The sequence below is a fragment of the Falco cherrug genome, chromosome 8 (assembly GCF_023634085.1).
Source record: "Falco cherrug isolate bFalChe1 chromosome 8, bFalChe1.pri, whole genome shotgun sequence".
Classification (NCBI taxonomy): Eukaryota; Metazoa; Chordata; class Aves; order Falconiformes; family Falconidae; genus Falco; species Falco cherrug.
The window spans coordinates 30,551,912-30,566,827 of record NC_073704.1 but is presented as its reverse complement, the minus strand read 5'-3'; the positions used below and the strand labels follow the sequence as shown (position 1 = coordinate 30,566,827).

The window sequence follows — 14,916 nt, the reverse complement described above, 5'->3', positions numbered from 1 at the left end:
AGGTGCCAAGAACCAAGTACTCTGCAAGAGTTCCCACACCACAGCGATGATCCATCAGAGAACTCTGTGCCCTTTCACTTGAGACAGTTTCAAGTATCTTATGGAGGTTATTACCTAGCATCCTTCCTCAAGGTTTCTCATTAATCCTTTTCTTCTCAAAGACCTGTTCTCCCATAGTTATTAACTTGAGCTTCTCCCTTTGAGTATAAACAAGAAAATGTTTTGCTTTTTATGATACCAACTTCAGGAAGCTGAAAGACTAGCAAGCTGTTACCTGGTGCAGAGCATGGGCCAGTGCCGTAGTTCGGGGCACAGAGCACAAGGTGTGGAAGCATCAGAAAGCAGCATTTCCAATACCACATTTCTGCCTGGTGGTACCAACAAAGGTTCCTTTGTGAGGAGTAGACATGGTTTCGGCCTCAGTCTGTGTAGAGGTTAAGCATAGGCTGATACTTGCAGCACAGCTGAGAATAAGCTAGTCTAGTACCATCTGCTGTATACATTATGGTTTAGTGGTGGACTTGACAGTGTTTGGTTAACAGTTGAACTTGATCTTAAAGGTTTTTTCCAACCTAAATAATTCTATGATTTACTTAGCGTGCATTTTTTCACATCTACACATTCAGGGTTACATATAGGATTCAGTCCTCCCAGTTTAGATACAGAGCTGAGACTCAGTCCCTACAATATAGCACAGGAGACTTCTGTGCAAGACTGAACAGATTTCTCTCATTGAAATTCATCCTACACACAGTTGCTACTGCTGGTTACAAAACTCTTCAGTAGTAAACTACAGGATGAATTCTGGACTCCTACCTGCAGTTCTTCAGGTCTTGAAATATAATTTCAAATGAGGAAAAAAAATAAGACCTTTTCTTGTCTAACGCAATATCACTAATGCAATGGCATTTGGATATAGTCTGTAACAAACAAACATCAGTACACTAGCACCACCATAAACTTTTGGCAAGCTCTTATTAGGGCTTGCCTCAATGCAGGCAAACACTTATGGGCTCCCCACCCCATCAGTGAGACTTATGAGCTACAGTTTCATTGCTTCCTACTTCTTTGCATGACCCTTTCACTGGGTAGATAGATAGAAAGTGGAACCCTTAACCAGTTAAAAAAGAATCATACACATGAAAATGATAAATATTGCTTTATTAAATTACTTTTATACTCCTACAAAGAAGTTTTCTGATTTCCGTTACAGAATTAAATGAAAGGAAATTCATTGCTGTCTCTGCAGTTATCTAAATTTAGATACAAAAAGGTTGTAAAAAGACCAGCCTATTCAAGTTACATAAAAAAAGGCAGAGAATAGACAAGTTCCCTTAGGAATCTTGAGGCTCAGAAATATAAAGTCCTACAATACAATGAAATTAAGAATTCAGCAATGTGTTGAACAATTGTAAACTGTAACTGCACTAGTGGACCACATTATTCAGCAGTTTCCTTAAAGGTATGAACTGTGAACTGAACAAAAAGTGTAGCTGACACAGCAGACCTCATTTAGTTGTTCTCCCTTTCACTCCCTCCAAGTAAAAGTTGTGAGATCAGCATTCAGCATTTAAACGATAGGAAGGAAACTTGCCTCCATAAATATCAGAAATTTCTCCATTCCATAACTATTTATATAAAGTAACTAGCTGTTACAAATCAGTTTCAAGTAAAACAGGTGGCTGAGGCAAACATAATCAAAATCAGATCACATACAATTTTACTGTAAATACAGTAATTTGAAAGATAAACACATAACCATAGCACTGACAGGATATCAATGCCGCTGTATTATAGACATGATGTGTCAGTAGAAAATTAGGATGTCTATTATCAAAATCGAGGACATTCATTCCAGTCTCTGGTAATCTAATCTTAGTGCAAAACAGATGCTAAGACATATTTAGCAAAAAAGGTGATACATTTAAGGCCAAAAAACTGTTCAGTCATCACTATCGCTTCCAGATTCGCTCAGCTGCAAGTCATTTCCTAGAAGAAAGAGTCATCGTGTTAGTCATTTTCAACGAAATACTTTTCTTTCAAGATATTCCCTCTCCCAATTAAAGGCTTACAAAAACTAATACCAAACAGGTCTGCAGGGTTGGACTCTATAATCTTTAAAAGGTCTTTTTGAACCCAAACTATTCTGTGATAAGAAAATAAATAGGTGTAGAACCAAATTCCCCAGTGACACAACCTTAGGAAGATCACTTTCCTACAATTTTAAAATCTTGGCAAGGAAGCCATTAGCTTATTAGCCACAGTGCATTTATTTAATATCACCAGATCACAGAAGACAACACCTAGCTATCTTTGCCACCCACATTTTCATGCTTCGTAAGTGGGAAAACTGCTGGTGAATGCAGTTTTCTGAAAAACAAGTTGTTGGTTTTTTTAACGCATCTGAATGCTACTCAGCTGTGCTTGAAAACAAAGTGGTGTCTCAATCAAGAAGAGCAGCTCTTTGATGTGCCATTTAAAGATGTATCAGTGACCTACTATTTCAAACAGGTTTTGGAACAAGTGAACAAACAAAACATCAAAAGAAATTTTACACAGCTCTTTAATTTGGTGGCTATATATGTTTCAAAATGGGGAAGTAAGAAGAAAGACTGTGTTGTACTTGCAATGGATGTCCATAAGCTTAGGGGGTGGGAGGGAGGGAATCTTTCCAGGATGACAGATAACTAACAAAAAATACAGTAGCACACTATACAGAATCTACATCGTATCCAGCAATTTCCCGCACATTAAGAATTTGTTCCAACTAGTATGCTTTTATTCACACCTCCCTTGCCAAACCGCCATTTAAAAAAAAGAATGTATCTCGGGTTATGCAGAAATGGCCTAAAAAGCAAAACAAAAAAACCCAAACAAACCAACCAACCACTGACACTGAGTAGGCACACTATTTTCACATGCCCTTTCCTCAGCTGCAGCACCATTCACAAATCACTTTTGCAGATGGGTAAAAAGTAACCTCAAGAGGGTAAACCCAACAAGACACACAGATTGGATCTTTTGTTATCAGGCATATAATTTCTGCCAGAACACTGAAGTCTTTAACATGGCTGCATCTAGCCTTCCTTTGTTTTCCACTATGTCATCACTAAAGCTTAGAAAGCGGTACATGATTTTCTGCAGCAAAACAGAAAACACTTTATATAAGACAAGAATAGTGAAGATGGCTGTTTCCAGCAATCTTTAGAGTACTACTGTAGCCAAATCTTTTCCAATCCTTTATATAGAGACAGCATGTACAGCTGTGTTATTTTAATATAAATTAAAAAGCAATTTTGAAAGAACAAAATTTGTCAATAATTATTCAGGACACTATATTATCCTAAGAAATAATATTTCAAGACAGAGAATGGTATTAGTAGATTAAAATCATACATTTATCACTCAAAGGAAAACTTAAAGTGAATTCTTAGAAATCCCAGCCCTGTTATGCACTACCTGCTTTAGGAGAGGACTGGGAGTATGAACAAGAAGATAACCTTCCAAAAAACTTTTGAAGACTGCAGGATAACTATTTCAACAAAGTTAATAGAAATTACACAAACCCTGTAACACCAGCCAAAAATACCAGTGCTTGTGAAAACCAGCAGATGGGAAAAGCAAGAACTCCAAGTTCCAGAGTCAGAAATAATGCATTAGGATTTACTTCAGGGAAAAGTTTCTGCCCCATTTTTATAGCCCTATCTCCAAAACCACCTTCAGAGATATGGCAAAATAACACAGACTGGAGTTAGTAGTTTTCAGATGGGTTTGGTGCAAGAACGGAAAGTTCATTTAAACTAAGACTCTGATCAAACTTCTAGACTCTGTTGTACTTACGAGGCAGCAATAAAGTGGGGAAAACTGTTGAATTTGGTTTTTCACAGTGCCAATTGCAATAGTAAGTAGGGAAATAGATTGCATTGCAAATTTCAACATTTCCTAAACTTTTACATTGACTATTCCGTTCAACTGAATTCTTGTGAGTTATAGGGGACAGGGAAACTCATAGGAACGACCCGTGTTTCGCAGATCTTGGTGGTCACACCAACACCAAACTAATACAAGGGAAAATTATTTCATGACTAGCTGCTTGTACTAGCACTACGTATCAAAAGAAGTTGTCCTGAATACCACACACATAACACAAGGCCCCAGAACAGCCAACCTACGTTAAAGTAATTTTCCAAAGAAAAACCAGTGTAACACTTGCTTATGTCTACTTTCTGTTTAAAGCAACACATGATCAAGTATCTATAAAGAACAGATTCGTTAGCGCCACCATTTACAAACTTTCTTATAAGGCAAGTTGTGAATCTATACAATCATCTTCCGAAAGTAGAAAGGGGAAGAAGCAGTATTCTTGGAGTGAGGGGAAGTCCTGAGCCCCAGATTCCTGAAGAGGTAGACTATGTATATCTGACAGAAGTATTTGGTTGCCATGCTCTAGACACCACCTCCTGCGTTTTCCAATTTCCAAAGCCTCAGCTGTACGATTTCTACATGCAAGATGAAAGTCTGCTCTCTAAGCTTTCCCCCAGCCTTCTGCCTGCACACAGCAAGCCAAAGGAAAACTTCACTAATTACCCACTATGGCCCCGATTCTACAGAGGTGCACAAAACTAGTCACACACATGAGCAGTTAAACCTCAAAAACAGGATTAGACAAGCCAACAGCTTGTGCTAACATTTGTTGATTCAATATTTTGTTTTTGTAAAACATTTTTTGAGATGGAAGAAATGACTGTACAGGACCCCGACTGAGAACTCTTGCCATTCAAGCTAGAACCATGTGCTATCCATTTAGTTTCTCCAGGTTTCACTCTCCGGCCAAATTCACTCAGCAAGGGAGCTAGAGAAATGCATTCTACTTGAAAGTAACTGTTTTAATCTTTGACTAGTTGAAGTGTATTTTAAGTGTTAACCACACTGGAAGTGGCAGACAGAATTGTTTTAAGCAGTAAATAGATCTCTAACCATAACAGCAGTAAATGGGGTTAAGTTAAAGATCTAGGCAAGCTCAGATAGTGAAGCCCAAGGCTTGATGCTACCTATAGAGGTTCTACCTGTCAACATGGCTCTTGAGCACCATCAAGCCACCAACCTTCTCTGTAACAGTTTTGATGTTGTCATGTCTTAAGCAGCGTTTTTGCACTCTGACTGTTTGAACTGGTGGACTTGGCGACCTCTACTTGTAAGCATATTTCTTAGTGGAAGCTTTGCCAGCTGGGATTCTGTCACTGGGGATAGAGCTTAACCTTGTTTTCGTAACAGTTTTATTTAAAGCATGAAGAACGGGAAATCCCATTTGTGAACAAGGACTGAAATAAGTGGCACACTCTAAAGATACGCAGATTATAAACATGAAGACATTGTTCTCTACCATGACAGTAAAATGAAAGCAGCATTTAGTCCTGCACACAGTCACAGGACTTTTCAGTCTGATCTTATCTGTTAATGCCATATATAAATAACCAGCACAGATATTTAATTGAGTATTTAAATACTAGCTACAAAAAAAACCCAAAACACATCCAAACCTGTTCATGTTATCCATTAAGTATTGAAATAAGAGTAGATCTGCCAGAGTCTAAAATTTCAGCGTAACAAGTTTACATATAAATGATAAACCTGGAAGATCTCAGGCTGCAAACCAGGGTTGATGGGAATCTCTTCAAACCAAGAGCCCGCAGCTAAGCATCTAATTAAAAACATCATCATTTCTGAAGAGTCACCATAGCTGAATATTCACTTCTATTTCTGAATACTCCTGCTTTTTAGGTGGCAAAGTTAAGGTTCTCTACCTAGTGGGATTTTTTTTCTGTCCAAACTCTCCTTTTTTGAATACACTGAGCACTCAGTTCCAGGTGGTGCAGCAACCACTTCTTGGACAACACCACAGCTACTCTCCCATTTACATTTTTACTTGCCTGAATGGGTAGGATAAGATAGTATCACCTGAATGCAAATCGCCTCCTTCCTTATGTGCAAAGGACAGTTTTGCCATGCTGTCCAGTGGAGCAGTGCCATGAATAATAGTAGCTGAAGTAGCTAAGAATGCTCCACCTCTTCTGTAATTCAGAGTATTGTGAGTAGTATCTTTCCCATAGCTCTGCCCAAGAAATTATAAGCATATGTTTTGGGAGTGCCCTGGTAGTTCAAGTATTTTCAATATAAAATTGCTGTTCTCCAGTCCCAATGTATATAACTGGGAAGAAGCCAGAAGACCTTAGGAAATATTTTCAACTGCATCAGCTTTAATTTAATACCTCTGGGGACCAAGAACCTTCTAGCCCAGTGTCTAATTCAGACCGCTGCTGAACAATCAAACCCTAGCATCACTTCCCACAGTTTTAATTATAACAGAGACATACTTAAAAACAATATGGTTTCCTTTCAGAATCTTGATGTCTGGAATTGTGCACTAAGAAAAGAACAGCTTTTGTACTTACGTAGTGTATTCATCATATGACCACTGCTCTCTTGGGATCTGTTATGACTGGCATCTTTGTCAGGGACAGCCTGTTGTGGTATGGCAGACACAGTAGGCTGCGGCTGCAAATACGGCATTGACATAGGAAGAGAGGGCTTCGTTTCCTCATCTTCAGAATCACTAGAACTATTTTCACTACTTGATGAAGAGGACGAAGAACTTTTAGAGTCAGATGAACTGTCAGAGCTACTCAGCTGGTCCATGATACTGGCTTCTGCTTTTAGCTCTGCAAACAACATGATTTGTTTCTCAGTTAACATTCATCGTAATTGAAATGTAAGGGGGGAGCGGGGGGAAACATAAAAAAGAAAAATCAACAACTGAAATCTGGTACACGCATTATAGCAACTAAAAAACCCAAACCAAAGCCACCAACTCTCCAGACAAACAAAAGGGCACAAGCAAACATCCAGCCTGTCATGTGGTTTTCTTCTCTTATAGCCTGGGCACTTTCTCCCTTTCAAGCCAAGTGTTAGAATAAGCGTGACTGCAAACCCAAATGCTAACCCCACATTCCACAGGGCAGCGCATCTCACATAGTCTTTAATTTCTGCAACTAACAAATCATCTGTATTTGCCTTAGCCCCCCAAAGATGCTTTTCACTGACTAAAATCTGCAGTTGCAATCACAGAGATAAGTTAGTTGTAAGATGTCTGCAGCTGCAGCCAAGACGCCTCCCAGCAGTTCAGTGTTACCATCAATACAGTTGTTTGGACTATGTGACATTTTGCTCAAAACCAAGTTAAGCATGAAGAATATGCAAAGGAACCATCCAGTTTACTACTGGGAAGATTTCACCAAATTATTGTTCTCTTTATAGATCTCTTTAAAAAGACTAGAACAACATGAGCTAGACAATAAATACTGGAAATTAACAGATCAAATTGACTCAACCAACTTGCATTTTTGATGAAATAACTCACCTGGCTACAATAATATTTAGGAGAGTGTGACTAAATACAACATCTACACAGTGTGCAATCGTGATATATACTAGCCGAAGTACAACAGAAGAGATTAAGTTTTGCAGAAAGAGCACACATAATAATTGTAAAAAGCATCTACTGATGCAAGAAGTCTGAAACAGACGGATGGAGATTTTATACAGCTACTTGAGGAGTTACCCAGAGTACACAAGTTCATCGTTAAACGAGATTGTAACTACCCAGCCATTTGTTAAGATGGTCTTAGAAGCACTTGGAATACTTCAGGATGAGCTTTGATGTACCACATATAAAAAGCAGAGTAGTTCATCTTACTTCAAATTTACCCAATACAGAAGAAGAGGTTGAGGATGAAAGTCACTGTGATGCAAGACAGCTCAGAGCTTAATCAAGAGAAGGGACAACAAAAGAATAAGCTTCAACACAAACTTGTATGAAGCCTTCCAATTCCGAGTTATCAAAGCCCACTCTAAAGAAAAATTACTTAGGCCAGTAAGCCTTATCAAAGGCCAGTCTAAAGGAAAACTGTGTTCAGGAAAAATGGCACCTGGAATAGTGCAGCAACGGCTACAAGGACAAACTAACCCAATGCAAAGGAAGAACAGAAAGCACAATGCAAGTCCATACTGGCTGACTCAAACATAAAGAAAGAAAAGGCAAGGAGGGGAATAAATGGAAATATGCTCCATATACATCCAAGGACATGTATAAGAAAACAGCGTAAGGACAAAAAAGAATACAGAAAAGCTAAGGCAAAAATTAGGATGTAGCTAGCAGAACAATCGAGAAAACATTTCAAAATTAAAGAGAAGAAAGGCCGAAGAAACAACTGATCTACCACACATCTGGAGCTGTAAACTAACAGAAAGATACCGCTCAAGTCCTACGCATTTAATTCTACTTCCTCCATGCTCTCACCAATGTCTAATAAGAAAAATTTTTAGTGGAAGGCTAATACCAAAAACTAAGGAATAAGACTTCTGCCTTGAATTTTGACAGAATTTATCTGACAGAATTCAAATTAAGTATTTTCAAACAGTGAAAGAAGGGTTGTATGCATACTAGAGGACAAAGGTACAGTGATCTCCCCCCACCCAAGAAAACAAAGTTAGTAGCAAGTTCAAGGTAGTGACAGGAATAGTCAGTTACACAGCCACGGGATGAAGAATGATTAAGTAGGCAACATATCTGAATAGTCTTTGACTTACAGTGGATCACTACACACAGTTCTACCACACCATGCTGTTGTGGAAATGACAAGCATTACACTGGGACATGATAATATTTGGTCTTTGTGCATAAAGATTAATAGTGCCTGTAAGACAGCCTTCTTGTTCAACTCAGCACTGATAAAACCTTACCTGAAAATAGTAAATCTATTTAGGCACTATATTTCAGGAAGTTTTTGGACTCATAAGACAGTTAAAGGATTGTGACAATGAATCAGGGATCTAGAAAACTTAACTTCTAAGGAAAGGCTGAATCAGCTGGCATCATTTCACATGAAAAATGGGAAAAACATAGCAGCTTCCGAGTACATGAAGGACGCTAAAAAGCAGCAGAATAATCTGGTCTATACTTGCATGATCAATATGAAAGTAGTAACGGGCTTGCTGTCAGATTATTTATTAGGAAGAACCTGAACAGTGAGGAAAGCAAAGCCCTGGAACAGATTGCCAGAGAGAACACAGGATCTGTCACTGGAAGGCTTTAAAAACAGGTTTAAAAATTACATCAGAAATCTGACTTTAGGACAGAAAGATGGATTAGATGACTTTAAAAGGTCCCTACAATCCCTATTTGTCAATTATTCTGCATTCTTTAATAGTACTCAAAATTGGACTGGCATGACACAAGAGTTTGAATACATGTTGGCAGCCACTTTGGTGGCCTGCAACATGTTTGACACGCCACTCCCCCCAAAACAACTGACCACTAAGAAAAAGCACAATTTTATTCTACTCACTCAAGTACTCCTTCCTCTTTGAAACCTTATATGTATCCTAACCCTGTTCTGTAGTATAGATTTCTGCTCAGAGTTTAAGACCAAAATGGAAAAAAAAAAACCACAAACCACCTTCATAATGACACATCTGAAAAAAAAAAAATTCTGTTTAAAGGAATTCAGAACATCTTGGGAGGCAGATGTCAATTCCAGTCAATGAAACTGCCACCTGTCAGCATTTCTGTAGCAAGTAATTACCACCTGCCATCTTCCTTGTCCTCCAAAAGGAAATAAGGCCTCCTATTAAGTGAAATATGAGTGTTTCATCAAACCAGAGTCCCTCAAGAATACAGCACATAGCACTGTTCAAGGATTGATTTATGCAGGTTTTGAGCCATCTTTTTCATTGGAACCTCATCTTTCACAAGGTCTTATGCAGTAATTTAAAATGTATTCCGAGTTGTAAATCACTGTAACCTATACGTTTGCTGAGTGCAGGGAAAGAATGAGAAGCAGTGACAAAATGGAAGGGACTCGGTTCCAGTGCCACAATACAACCAGCTATACACTCGATTAAAATAGCAGCAGAAGACAGAACCGAAGAGAGAGCAGCAAGATCCTTGGCATTATAAAACCTGACGGTCCATCTGATTTTTTTACCCTAGCAAGTTTGAAATACTGCTTTATTACCACTTGAGCCAGAGTGTTCACCTTCATATCAGGGTAAAGTGCTTACATAATTAGCTTCTAGTGTGAATCTCAAATTAAAAACAAAAACAAACAAAAAAACCCCATACACAAACAAAAACTCTTGGCTCTCAAAACTAATTGCTAGTTAAGAGCAAAGTTTCTGAAATTTATGTGCCAGCAGAGCTTACCTCGTTCAATATCGTCCATAGGAGAAGATGGAAACATCTTTTCTTTTGGTGGAGAATTTTTAACGTTGTTTGGAATCTTACTTGCATTTCGCATTTGTTGCTGTTGCTGCTCTAAGCGAGACTGGACTTTACTGCTTCCTTCAGCTCTGTGTGTAAAGGCAAAAGACTTTGAATTAATAGAAGACAAGATGCAAGGAAAAAGGCAAGAATACAGGGGAGTTAACACCTTAATTTATAGAATTATTTATCATGCCTTTCTAAATAGCATAATTAAATTTCTAGGTATGTTATTATATTGGCATATAATTATATATCGATATATGAAAATTTGTTTTTTAATACAGTGCTAATAACTTTATAACCCTTTGCCAGTTGATTTGTTTTAATACCTGGCTGCCCAGGATCACTTCATAAGAATCCCACTGGAAATTACTTACATGGAATCAGCAGTAGAAAAAAAAAAATTCAAAATTTGTTATGAGAAAAACAAGCCATTAATATTGCTGAAACATGTCACAAAATTTATTTTTTTACTTTTCTCATTGAGGAGTCAGAAGACAGTAGGCAAGCTACCTTCCAAACAGATATTTTTTTCCCCATCTGAACTCATCAGAAAATAGTTACCATTTCTTTCAACCACATGACAGGTTTTACTTAAAAAAAAAACACCAAAAAAACCCACACACCAAAATTCCCATTTCTTCCACCAGTCAAGACTCGAAAGCTGTGAAGTCAGTGTGCTGAGAAAGCAGGCTTTTCACCCTAGCGAACAAGGCCAAGTACTTTCTAAAAATTATGTTTCACCAAAAATAGTAATGGGTAGTTACGGATCTCAATTTAGACGCCTTAACAAATTGATTTTCACAATGAGTAAAGCACACTTGTTTCTCCTGTAAATCACCCACCTGGTTTTTTTCACAGTGATGTTGCTACTAAGTTTCTCCAGGCGACATTCTCCAGTGTCATGGTTGATAATTAAGATACATTCTTTTAGGTAAGGTTTCTTTGAGCCCTTGAACACAGTCACTGGTGGAGTTGAGCCCTATTAAATTAGAAGTCCAGTGTTACTCCTGTAGTCTTTTTCCCCCCCCTTCCCTAGAAACAGCAACAACACAGTGATGACAACTTCTCTACAAGTGATCATCTCTAGCCTCTAAAAGTTATCAGTTAATTCAAGTTAGATTCACAGTAACCATGACCAAAAGCAGCTGGTGTCTGAGTGCAACAGGATTTCACCCAGCTTAGCTTAGTTTGAAAATTATTAAGCTTATTTCCCAATGAGAGCCTGCTCACTGTAGGACTCCTTTTACCAAAAGGGGTTTCAGTTACCATATCAGTAGAGCAGTAAAGTGTGGCAGGTAGTAAATTTTCCCTTTCCAGTCTTTCCTGCTTTAGAACTGCACTAGAGCAGTAAATACCAAGGGGAAATTTGCACTGCCAACACACACACGAAGCTTTTCTGTGTACGCAACACTCCTGGATCATCCTACAGCATATTTCCAATGTGGTGAATACACTTAAAGTTATAGAGCAGCTGTTTAACCTTTAGGTCTTTTGTAATTTTATGTGCTTAGAGCAATTGTTTTTCTACTCTAAAAATCACAAGCAGCTCTGAAAAAGTACTGTAACTTCATATCCTTCTGTAACCAGTATACAAGTATGACAACAAAATAAGTAATTTCCTTAGGCCAAACACTCTTCAGCCACTTCACTCACCTCAATATTAGGCAGTGTTATTGTCACCTGTTCACCTTTGCCAACTTCAAGGTCTCCTTCACAGGACATATCAATGGACGCAGGCTTAAAGTCATCTAAATATAAAATCAAACTGGATTATTTAGAGGCTTTTCAGGAATCTTATAAATGTAGACACCTTTTAATTGCAGTTGGAGACTATTAAGTTAAAGCCTTTTTTGCTAGTGTAACACTTGGTATTCCCATGAGCAGATTATTCCATAAGTCCGTAGAATTAAAAGACGATGGTTTTCTCAAGAATCAGTATAAACTTTAAAATGTTTTGGTTAACATCAGAAAACGCTCTTAGGTTTTAATGAATAAAAAGGCTGAACAAGTTGTGTTACATTTCAAAAGACAAATCCTCACCTAACTACTTTCAGACAAATCAACAAATAGTTCTTGAAAATGTTGATCCCAAACATGGGCGATGTAGACAAGTGACTAAAAATGCAGAGAACGTCAGTCCTCAGTATCCATTTCCGTATCCATTTCTGATTTTACTATAACATGCAAATCAGAAACTGACCAAAGCTTGAGTTTCAGTATATTTATTTTTGTCAAAAGTGAAATTACTTCCCAATTAAATATTAATTTCCTCTTTCTTTTTCAACACCTGAAGTATTAATTAGAAGAAGTTTTAAACAAAAGAAGGTATCAATTTCTGGTCCCTTTCAAAAATCTGAGACATTGAAAATGAGCATGTGTTCAGGCATTAGCACTGCAGCCACGTAACATACCATCATCTATGAAATATTATTTCCACCACAAATGAATGAGGAAGGGCTACAGGGCTGAAAGGCCTGCTGGCACAGATCTAGGGAGATAGGACAGCATCAAAACGCTCTGCAAGGCACGTGGTAGAGGGCTTGAACCCATGGTTCCAGCAAACGCAGGCACATGGCCAGCCTGACACCCCGGGGATGTCCGGTGCCCTGCCTCACATGCTGTGGAGAGACACCCTGTTGCAGCCGAAGAGAGGCATGGAGGGACCAGGCACGTAAAGGGGACCCACTAGCTGGCACACTCCCCTGCCTCACAACCTGCTGGTCACAGGCACAGCACTCTGTTATGGCTGGGGAGCTTCCCAGTTCAATAACTGCCCACAGGCCACAGGCCAGGCAGCACAGACCACAGCTGGGAACCGTGGCTCCAGCCTGCACACCGACCAGGCAAGAAAACCGAGCTTCAAGAGCTGGTGGGCAGGACTATGCACGCAGCAGAAGGCTTTGCACTAAGACTCAGGTAACAGCCCCTGCTAACCTCGTTTACGGGAAAAATCCCACACATAGTCTTACAGGGATAAGTGTACAATAGTTCCAAAGTTTCTCACCGAATTAGAGAATGTTTGCTTTAATATATGGCCACTGCATTGTTAATACTTCAGAAAATTAAGATACTTATTCCGGTGTCCATAAACAGATTTCTGATCTTAACTTTTAACCAGCAGATGTCTTCCCCTTTACTCATTCGTTAACAAAAAATTCAGGTGTTGGAGGATATTTTTGGATGGGCACTTGACAGAACTGATTGAACACGCCAGTTTCTAAGTCTCATTTGTTGGAAAGGAAGAGAGATTTCCAAACAGATTTCAGAATAAATCATCAAATTGCAGGAGTCGGCAAGAAATCATAAGGGTAGGAGGTAACTAGACGTGGTTTTTAGTCCTCTTTAAAATTAGGGTAAATTTCAAGTTACAGCATTTGTTTAATTCCATTTATAGCTTTTGCTTGCTCCCTCCCACAGTTGCAGACAATCCCTACCAAGTGCCGTGCCATTTGCTCACGGAAGGCACTTTACCCATCCCGCTGCACTGCGCGAAAGCATATGGGCCATTCTCCAGAGAACCTACGTGAGAGCGAATCTTGGGGATCGGTCTATAAATAATGAGACATCAAAACCAGAAGCAGCAGTCCTAAATTACCAGAACTATAATCCTGAGAGCATTTGTTTCCTAGCTACCCTCAGAATCTTTGAGCACACACCTCTCTAGATAGTAATTATGTACTCAGGGAGGGTGCACTCACTTTGTGATTAATACTGCCTGTAACCTTTGATTGCTGAATGGTACTTCTAAAAACTAAGCACGAGAGCACAAACCCGGAGGCTGAGCCCGGCTCGGTTTTCAGCAGAACCGCACCGAGACGCTGCTGGGGGCGCAGGGGATGTACAGAGGGACGTTCGTGCCTAGCGCGGGCAGCGCCGGGACGCAGCGGCCGCGCACCCCGTCGGCAAGCGGCGCTGGGCAGCGGCCGGAGCACGGCTCGCAGCGCCCCAGCCACGGGGGCTCGGCCCCCCGGCGCGCCCCGCCACCCCGGGACGAGGCCGACCAACCCGCCTCGGCTCCCCGGGCCCCGCCGGTGCAGCCGGCCGGTGTTTCAGCGCCCAGCGGGCTGCCGGTGCGACCTGCCTACCGCACACGGGCAGCGCTTCGGCGTCCGCCCAGGCGGGGGGGCCCGCGCCCGGCCACGACGCACGCCGGCCCCGCGGCGGCTCTGCCACGCCGCCCTTCTCCGCCTCCAGCGCCCGGCCGCCGGCCGCACCGCGCCCGCCCTCGCACCGCTGCCCGCCCGGGCCGCTCCGACCCGCCCGCGGCTCCCGGGCCTGCGAGCCGGGCCGCGGCACCTGCCCAGCCAGCCTCCCCGCCCCGCGGCGCGCCCCTGGGGGGCTGCCCCGGCCCCGCGCTCACAGCGGACGGTGTGGAAGGCGCAGCGCGGCTGCTTCTCGAAAGTCTCGCCCAGCTTCAGCACCCGCTCCTTGGGGTCGAAAAGCGAGGGGACCGTCCCGTTCATCGCGGCGCCTCAGACCGCGCCTCAAACCATGGCGAGCCCGGGCGGCCCCCGCCACTGCCGCCGCCGCCGCCGAACATCCCTCGCACCGCCCGGGCACGCCCACGCACCCCGACGGACGCGCCCCCCCGG

At 41.1% G+C, this 14,916-nt stretch overlaps 1 protein-coding gene across 1 annotated transcript; it reads right to left on the bottom strand.

Annotated features, from left to right (window-relative positions):
• Positions 1 to 1,144: 1,144 nt before the first annotated feature.
• On the bottom strand, positions 1,145 to 14,886 carry EAF2 (ELL associated factor 2). The gene is made up of 6 exons (XM_055718020.1): positions 14,685 to 14,886; positions 11,978 to 12,072; positions 11,167 to 11,303; positions 10,262 to 10,407; positions 6,453 to 6,719; positions 1,145 to 1,989 (listed from the first exon to the last, which is right to left on the bottom strand). The coding sequence occupies exons 1-6, from the start codon at positions 14,785 to 14,787 to the stop codon at positions 1,943 to 1,945; spliced, it is 795 nt and encodes a 264-aa protein (XP_055573995.1). The 5' UTR covers positions 14,788 to 14,886; the 3' UTR covers positions 1,145 to 1,942.
• Between the last annotated feature and the right edge of the window lie 30 nt (positions 14,887 to 14,916).

Bases quoted from the DNA above. Each gene is read 5' to 3' on its own strand.
- EAF2 (XM_055718020.1), bottom strand. From the start codon at position 14,787: ATGAACGGGACGGTCCCCTCGCTTTTCGACCCCAAGGAGCGGGTGCTG. The intron at 10,408-11,166 runs GTGGGTGATTTA...CTTTACACACAG, and splicing joins ATCACTGTGAAAAAAACCAG to AGCTGAAGGAAGCAGTAAAG. The intron at 6,720-10,261 runs GTAAGCTCTGCT...TGTTGTTTGCAG, and splicing joins TATGGACGATATTGAACGAG to AGCTAAAAGCAGAAGCCAGT.